The sequence below is a fragment of the Lacerta agilis genome, chromosome 3 (genome assembly GCF_009819535.1).
Source record: "Lacerta agilis isolate rLacAgi1 chromosome 3, rLacAgi1.pri, whole genome shotgun sequence".
Classification (NCBI taxonomy): domain Eukaryota; kingdom Metazoa; phylum Chordata; class Lepidosauria; order Squamata; family Lacertidae; genus Lacerta; species Lacerta agilis.
Genome location: NC_046314.1, coordinates 14837712 through 14847339, shown reverse-complemented (window position 1 = coordinate 14847339; position 9628 = coordinate 14837712). Strand labels below are relative to the sequence as shown.

The 9628-nt window shown below is 40.5% G+C and overlaps 1 protein-coding gene across 2 annotated transcripts in view; it reads right to left on the bottom strand.

Moving 5' to 3' along the window:
- Positions 1-4959: 4959 nt before the first annotated feature.
- LOC117043333 (ADP-ribose glycohydrolase MACROD2-like) overlaps positions 4960-9628 on the bottom strand; it is a 125044-nt gene continuing 120375 nt past the window's right edge. For both annotated transcript variants that reach the window (XM_033142882.1, XM_033142883.1), the window contains 2 exons: positions 9333-9401; positions 4960-5027 (listed from right to left, as the gene is read on the bottom strand). In XM_033142882.1, the coding sequence (XP_032998773.1) occupies positions 9340-9401 (62 nt within the window). In that variant the 3' untranslated portion in view covers positions 4960-5027; positions 9333-9339. The remainder of the gene's footprint in view (positions 5028-9332; positions 9402-9628) is intronic.

Genomic DNA, 9628 nt, shown 5'->3' with positions numbered 1-9628 from the left:
CTAGAATAGAGTCTCCCCCCTCAGTGTAGAATGAGGACATGAAAAGGACACCTAGGAACAATAATGTTAAGATAATAGTTTTTGGATGCAAACACAAGCAATATAGGGTCTCTGTTCTCCATGTGCAAAGTATTATGAAGGCAGTCAGGATGTGGGGGGGGCAGTATATCTTTTAGATGTCAGTTAAACTTGGTGTTAATGTAAGAGTTCACACATTTTAATATCTTCTATAGAGCCTACTGTGCATGTGTTTCTCTAAGCTCGAACAGAATCTGCTCAGGCTGCATTAAGAGTGTTCTGTGTGCAGCGGTAGCTGAGAAAATGGGAATTGTATTATTGCCTGCATTATTTAGTTTAAAAACGCCCACCCCGCCTGACCTGAAAGCACATAGAGCCCTACAGTCCCAAATGAGAAAATCATAAGTCATAGAGTCAAATCTGACACCAGACTGTTGCGATTTAATCAACCTTCCCCACCTTTGTAGTCTGAGATTCTGTGTTTGCTTCACACTTCGTGATAGCATCCTGAGGCAAAACTTTCAGAAAGAAGCACCACTGTTAAGGTGGACCAAGGTTAAGTGGAAATGGCAATGAAATTGGGGGGGGGGGGAGAGATAGGCTCCAATCCAAGTATTTTTGTAGTTAATTATGTCGCGCACCTCTCCATCTTCAGTAGAAGTTCAAACAGCTTTTCGTGTCTCTGCATATTTTTCTACATTCCTCTATTGTCTAGCCTGGTCCCCTTTTTGTCCGCTCCTTTCTAAAACTTAATCACAATGCTGCCTGAGGGGATTTAGATGCCAATAGGCTTTGGTTCTCCACTACATAGAGAGATGAGGCTTTTTAGAGGAATAATTTGCTGCTGCTGTGCATTGGCCCAATTGGATCCTCATGTCCACAGATACCTACAGGCACACTCGCCAAGCAGCATCAAACATATGGCTAAGGGTGGAGGCAGTAGGCATGGTCTGGATTTAACCCTGTGCACCTCCAAGCTCATGTCCATCTTTGATATTTTCTGTAGAATCTACTGTGTGTACTTCTAACTAAGCTCTTAAAAAAAAAAACTACTTACCGGTAGCCTGCATAAGCATGTGCCTGTATAACAGTGTTTTTCAACCACTGTTCCACGGCACACTAGTGTGCCGCGAGATGTTGCCTGGTGTGCCGTGGGAAAAAATGAAAAATTCAAGAGAATTACTTTATATATAGTCAATATAGGCACAGTTAAATTTTTTAACATTTTCTAATGGTGGTGTGCCTCATGATTTTTTTCATGAAACAAGTGTGCCTTTGCCCAAAAAAGGTTGAAAAACACTGCGGTATAGCACAAGCCAAAAGAAAATGGGAAACTATATTATTGCGTGCACATTGCTTATTTTCAAAAACACATGGGGAGGAATTAAGCTTCACACTTTTCCAATTGTTCTGCTAGGAACCTGCTGGATAGAACCATCTCCCCTATCTTCCCCCCAGGTGCTGTTCCAGGGGTTCTCCTGAACCCCCCACAACCAATTCAAGGGTGCTTGGTGGGGCACGGGGAACCTCATTGCTCAAGCAGAGGTTCTTGTGCAGGGCTTCCACTGATGGGACCCCTTAGTCGAATTTCACCCATACAACTTTACAATCCCATATGAAAAAAAAATGGCTCACATGATGTAGCATTCCAAATTATGGCTTACTGGGCTTCTGGAGAGTTCAGTCGCTTTATTATTTATTATTATTATTATTTATTGAATTTATATACTGCTTTGTTCCTCTCCGCTCTCTTTTTTACTGCCACGTCATGCAGAGCTGAGCCAAAGTATGGCTGAGCATATCAACTCGACTGAGGGCTCGTTCACACTTCTGCTTGCCCCATGTGGTTTCCCCCTTGCCCCTCTCCTTTCATGGGGAAAACCTGCTACTTAGTGCTAAATTGGAGGCAATGTCAATCTGGAGAAAACCCAAATTGCCATTTGCTCCAATTGAGCATAAAGAGTGGTTTTCCCTAGAGGAAGGCAGCAGGGCAGGAAGTGTGGATAAGTAGTGAGACTCATGTGAGTCACTAAAGGGCATCATTTACGTAGCCCCATGTATCGTGTGTGGGATTTTAAAAAAGCCCCACCACCTCTCTTTTCATGCATGGATCAAATTGGGCAAGGCAATCCATTCTCTGAAGGCTGCTTCCACATGCAGATTGCTTCTGCTAATTTGGGGTGTGTCTTTTGACGTATAGTTTGCTAGTCCTTCGATCACAGTACGTGGAATCTACAGTGGTGCCTCGCAAGACGAAATTTAATTCGTTCAGCAAGTCTTTTCGTTTTGCGGAAATTTCGTCTTGCGAAGCACGGTTTCCCATAGGAATGCATTGAAATTTAATTAATGCGTTCCTATGGAAAAAAAGTCGGGGCTTGTTGCCGGCAGCAGCAGGGGGGGATTGTGCCTGGCTGGGCCCAGCCGGAGCCTCCTGCCACCTGCACCGAGCCAGCGGGGAGAGCGAGCGGGGAGGGCGAGTGGCAAGAGGAGGTGCGCGCCGAGGCTTTCCTGGCAGTGCCGAGAGACGCGTGAGGGGCGGGAAAGAGGCGGCAGCGCGGAGCGGCTTCTTTACCGTGGAAGGAAGTCCCCGCAGGCCCAGCAGAAGCCCGAGCCCGGCCCCGACTCCTGCCGCCTGCACCAGGGGGAGAGCGAGCGGCGAGCGGCAAGGGTGAGTGGGGAGGGTTCTTCTTACAATACAGTGGTACCGCGCAAGGCGAATGCCTCGTCTTGCACGGCCATAGAGAAATTTGTCTTGCGAGTCAACTAAAAAATCGCGAAACCCTTTCGTCTTGCGGGGTACCACTGTACCAGAAAGGATAAATCAACACAAAGAGAAGGGAGTTGGGGCAGAAAACATAAAAAAGATATTTCTGATTCCAGGTAGCAGGAATGGAAAAGAAGAGGCACAGGAGCTCCACAGGTATAATGGGAGACTAAAATACATTCTTACTAAGTATAGCAAAATATCAGACGACATGGATTTAAATGTAACCCATACAATTTATTATACAGGGAACCTAGGTTCATATTAATGCTGATTATATTAATGCCTGTGTGATTCCAGATGGAAAAAAAAATCTTACTTTCTGGACATCACCGCAACGGATGGTTGAAAATGACAGGTGAAATTAGCAATGGACGATGCCATCTTTTCATAGCACAGTGTTTCTTCCCCCTGCCCATACATAAATGTTGCTTAATTGGCAACACAACTATAGATCACAATGGAAACAGCAGCCTTGGCTTGGTAATCCACCTACGTGGCATGCGGTAAACTAATTCATATTTCCATATACAATTGTGGAAGCTTAAAATATGTTTACTACTTTGTTACAAATTCAAGTTGGCAAAACTGGAAAAAAAGAGTAGGGTAGATAGATTTTAGCTTCATTTCACACACACACACACACACACACACACCCTACACCTTTATTGTTTGGACTTGTTGCTGTTGTTTTGAAAATTCCTAAAATTATTTTAGGACTGTGGAGGATGGTGTCTGTGCATAATATGTTAAACCAGAATCTCATAATGTAAAAACATTCCTCTAATTGTTTTTAACAGCAGTTGGAAAATAGTTTTCAGAATATCAAACCTTGGACTCATGCTGTGTGTTCTTTCAATCTTGCAAGTAGGGTATCATTTTAATTTACAGTGTGGTTGAAAAATGAATGTAAAATTCTTGTTTTTAAGTCGAGCACAGCATTTGCGAGTAGAACAGATGACATATGGTACAACATTCGTCACCAAATAACTGTTAATTGCATTTTTATGTATTAAAAAGTGTGCATATGCAGTTGAAAATATAACAAGAGTTGACAAGAAAATGTTAAAGCCAGAAGCCACATTTTATAATGTGCTAGATGCAGAATATCAGCTCTCCCTCTCATCAGAGGGCACCAAAAGTGATAGTAATGTTTCATACCTAACTGACCATTACTAGACAATAAAATATTGGGCTGTGTGGCAACACAATTTGGGTACAAAGATGTTTCATGCCGTGAGTAGTTTAGCAAAGGATTTGCTAACTACGGTAATTGATTGTCATATGAAAAGTCAAGTTAGTCTAGAAACTCTATAGCATTTTTTTTTTTTTTTTGCCCATGAGTAACCTCATAAAGGATAACTTTAAATGCACCCGACAGCCAATTCAATTGTCACCAGCCCCCTACATGAAGTGTACTGAAATACACAGGAGTTGCAATGCTTGCAAGCATCTTAACAGATGGATTGGCTCAATCATATGGAGAAGCTCCATATGGAAATATTTTCCAACCTCTGGTTTACATAAGGCTACCTGCAGGCAACTTCAGCAACGCCAGAAATGTTTGTTTGAGCACATTCCGCATGGGAACAGTAATATCTGACACAAGGGTCCTGAAATCTTCATTCACACTAAAGCCTCTATGCATTTCTAGTTCTTACACTTCCCCACCGCCCATAGAAAAGTATAACAAGCTGAACACTACGAGGCACTGGCATTGACAGGCTGACAAGTACCAGTGTGGCAAAGGATACGAACATTGCTGGCATCAGTGTATGGTTTGGGAAGCTGCTGCTGATGCGAGCACTTTCTAATCCCTTGGAACAAACCTGTAGACCTCTTGAGGGTTTCTAACAACGTTTAAAGGTCATTCGCACATGTTGCCTTGAAGAGGTATTAGAGCTAAGAAATAATATTTAGGGTGTGCGTGCGCACACACACACATATTCTGCAGAGGGGCTTAGATTTTCAAAAGAAGGTGAAAAACATACAGGGTCGAAGCAAAGAAGATTGAACCAGGACATTGTAACCAAAGTAGAGAAGCTTCATGTTGTGTACTGAACAAAACGAAACAAAGAAGAGAAGCGAATGTAAAGGATCCTTGTCCTTAGTCCCCCACCCCCACCCCGCTCTCTCCGTGGTGTGCTGTTGCCTGCTAGTCATAAAGTTGTCATATACAGTAGTGCACCAGTGACTGCAGTTCTTGTTCCACTCTCCTCTTCCCCTCTTCTCTCATCATGGTCGTCTGCGGAGATAGAAATGGAAAGAAAGCAACTCATCATCCAATTACTGAAATGTCACAGAACTCTACGGGAGCACCGACGACGTACTTTTACCCGTGTTTTCGGAAGGCTACTTCTGACATTACATTTTAGTAGTCCTGGCTTTGCAAATATGTGGAGGAAATACTGAGGAGCGCAGCTGCCTCCTGGACCCTTCTTTTTGGTGGTTTGGCTCTGGCCTGCATTGTGCACCATCAAACTCTCCGGCTTAATTTAAGGATTTCTAATTTTGGAACTGGGGCATGAGCTTTTTCCATACAGTTTTCAGTTTGTATGCTATTTGTGAGGAAGTTACCGGAACATTTTCTCACCTCTCCGCAAACTTGGTGCAAACAAATCAGAATGGATACTCAATAAGCAGTAAGTCCAAGTAAGGACTTAAAAAAAGTCCAAAGCATGCACCAACAGCAGCCATTTTTCTTGTGAATGCTGGTCACACCGGTGCATCAGTGGGACAAAGACTCAAAATGCTCTGTAATTGTAATCGGGCTGCACCGTTTTTGTGGGTTGAGATGCTTGTCTCACAGTGAAATGAGTATGGCAGTGAGCTAGTAGATGCATATTACAAATGCAATATTTGCCGTCCTTTGTGACATCCATATTTTTAACCACCAGCATTACCATGAACTATTGCACTTAATTATGAGGATGTTAGAAACTGATTATCACAGAGTAATTAAATGGTGAGCTTGCATCCAAAGCATTATTAGCATCAGTTATTAATTTTGAATCACCTTGAATTATCTTCGTGGTGCATCATAAAGCTTATGCTTCCTTTTTTGATTAGCTTTGTGGGAACTGAAAGGAAGAGTGCGATCTCATGTGCTTAGAACGTGTGTTTCTAGCATTCACAAAAGTTCTAATCTTTTGCCTACTTACTATTTTTAAAAGCTTCTGCGGATAAAAGTGGAAGGACTCTGAGAAACATCACATAATGATATAAATATTAATTAGAGATATATTTTTTAAAAATGGCTTATCCAATTAGTGATTCCTTATAGTTTCTTTAGTGCAGATGACAAAAGCTTTTTGATCAGACAAGGTGATAACACTAGACTCTGTAAAAGGTCTGCAGTGAAAGGGATTATTTGTTCTGAAGTTTCCCCCGTCTTGTTGAGCTTTTTCTCTGCATATGCGGGCATACCTGGCTGGATTCATCTCTCTCTCCCCTCCTCCAGGCTTCTTTGCTATGTTATCTTTTATTGTAAGTAAGTAATTATACTGCTTCATGATTGGTTAAGTATTATTTTATCCTATCTTCCATCTCTTCACTCACTACACTATGCATGAGTTTCTCAAATATTTTATCCATGTTCTTCATTCCCTCAATTTCTTGTTACATGTATATTATCTTTTCACTACTTAGATATTGGCCACATTCAGATGATCCTATCTCTTCTTAAGATGCCAAAGTATGAATGAGCCCTTCGACTGAACAGACAGCACCCTTGTGATGCCCTGTCTCTTAAGTATAGTTTCCTGTTTCAACCAAACTGGGGAACTGTGGTTCAGGGCCTCAGAACAAACAAGAATATTAAGCCAACTTCAAACCACGGCTGGTAATAACTTCAGTGTTAAACTACAGTTAGAAGGCTTTCTGGCTTTTTTGTGTGGCTCACATGAGGAGAGGAGGGAAGAACCTGTTTGTGTGGCCATTCGTACCTCAGCTTATTAAACCAAGATAGGAATATCTGTACTTTTTGTCCATTCTTTCATTTGTTTTGAATAAAATTTATTTAAAATATCTGTATTTATACATGTGCACAAGTTGCCCGACCTTCTAGTGGAGACTTTAAGACAGCAATCCTATGTGAACATAGTTCCTATTAAACTCAGTGAGACTTATTTCTTAGCCTATATGCACTGTAAACAAATTTTCACTTACAATATAAAAATAAATGAATTGTGGTTGCAGTCTCTGCAACCCTGGTCAATTCTACCTAACCATGGCTAATACATGAGGTATTGCAGTACAAGAGTAGGTTAAGTTTTGAATGATTGCTCCCACCTTCTGCAAATCAGATATTTGTATTTCCCCGAGAATGAAACATACAAAGATTCAATGGAATTGGCAAATAACTTTCTTTTTTGCTTGTTAATTCCACCCGATATCTCCTAATGCATATATTTGTGGAAAAAATAAATAATTCAATTCACTACTTGGTGAAAAAAGTGTCTTTCCATTTAGATGAAAGCAATTTATAGAAACTAGTTATATTTTTCTGCTCAATGGAGGTCATAGCCTTTCAAACTATTTCTAAAATGGCAAGCACTTGATAGCTTTATTTTTAGTATATAAATGCTGAGAGAGAGAATGAAAATGAATTAGATGGTGAAACAGAAAAGAAGAATTTCAATGTAGCATTTTAATAGTTATGCTGTGTGTGGCCTTTTTGCCTGACAACTTTTTAAACGAAGGCTTTAGCAGGGCTCTATTTCTCTCTCCCATCTGCAGCACTGCAGTATATTGTCAATATACTGACAAGGACAAAAAGGTACACATAGTAATAAGGCGCTTTGAAAACCTCTGTGACAGAACTGCCACTGTTACAAAGCTTCTATATTTGGTTTTGAGATACACAAAATCCCATTATAGGTGTAAATAACACATCACGGTCTATATGATATTGGTATCTTGTAACAAGCATTACAAAAGAATGGTAGAAATGGATTTGTTTCTCTCTCTCTCTCTCTCTTGTGATCTCAAAACTGCATTTTATAATTAGGGTGTGACAGGAATTTGTCTTATTTCAGCAAGCCACAGGTTGTTGTTTTTTCTATCTAGGAATCCAGCTGACATGTGTGTGCCAATATTTGTGAGTAATTATTATTATTATTATTTTATTTATTCTGTAACCAAACTCTGAATGGGCACATCATTTCGGGTTTTTTGATTTTAATATAAAGCAGGACAGTTCAAAAGCCAGTCTAATGAAAAGATTAATTCTAACCAGTATGTATTGCTTATCATCTTCCTAAACTGTAATTCAACATGCTCATTCTGCAGTGCTATTTTTCTAGAAGAGGTGCCAGAATTCACCATGAACATCTCCCTTGTTCTCTTAAAATGGCAATGGCATACACCTGAGAAGTGCTGGAATGTGAGAGTTCCAGCTTTTAAACGGTCAACTTTCTTAATTGTTCACATTGCTTTTGCTGGTGTTTTGTTGGTCTAACACACACACACGTTGTGAACTTCCCTGTGATCTTCAGATGAAGGGTGGAATACAAATAAATAAAATATACACATATAGGGGGTTGCCAAGCTTTTGGGGCTGGTGGGCATGTCAACCGAGGAGACAGACACAGGCACAACACACAACACAACCCATTCTGTTGGCAACAATAGAATGCTTCTTTCAAGAGTAAACTGAGCAAGAAGCAGGTGGAAGAAATCCTGTGGGTTCAAGCAAATGTCTCCCTGGGCACATCTGTGCCCATGGGTCCCACCTTGGTGACCACAGAATACATCCTCTCTTGGGGTGTTATCCAGAACACTGTTACTGGATTTATTTGACAACTAATTTCCATTTTCAATATTTCTTTAAAAAAATTGTATGTAGGTCATATTGCTGTAATTCTAGCACGCTTAACTCGAAATACGTCCTATTAAACTGAATGTCTTCTGAGAGGACATGTGTAGGATTTCATGGTTAATCATAGACCACTTTAGCCCCCTTTCCTTTACATTTCTGTATATACAGTAATATATAGAGAGATGATCACTCATTTTCATGGGTAGGATATAAAGATCAGACACAGTAGTGGCATATCTACTGTAGCATAATCTTTCTCTCCCCCCCCCCCTGCATGTAAAGTGATGTCATGGCCAATTCAGAAAAAGCATTATTTTCTTCATCACATAGATAAATGGAAGGTGAATCTGGCATGACTCGGAAACGACTAGCAGCTGTGTCTGAAATAGTGGCAGCTCTTCCGCCCCCCCCCCAATTCTCTGCAAACATGAGAATCGTTGCAGCTGGAAAGTTTGGTTCACACCAGTTATTTACTCAGATACGGAGTTCTGTTGCCCATACAAATCTTCAGCCCTTGACAGCTGGGACTGAATGTGTGATTGGCAAATATACAATCTCCCAAATTTTAGAATTCTGGAGTGTAAGTGTGATTCATGCTCTTTTTCTTTTGTTTTTCTTACACCATTGGCTCCTACAGGCACAAAACTTGTAGAAATACTATACATGAATCATACATGAACCAGCTAATGAAAAGAAAAAATAATGACAGAAAAGAAAAGTGAATTGACTTACCTACAAATTAATTGTCTGTCTGGGATTCTGTAGGTTCGTCTATGTCTTCAACCTGACTGTTCATTTCAACTACAAATAAAGTAGTAGGATTATACTTCTGCACATTTTTAACAGCACTAGTATTTAAGCTTAGTAACTAAACTATATCCTTATTTTCAGAGCAAACCATTGCATAAGTACATTTCCAAACATCAATATGTAATACAAATTCATCTGAACTGCTAGCACTTCTATGAGAAGTTCCATACCTCAAAGCCCAATTCCACTTTCTTTCAATAGGAATGTTGCTATAATTG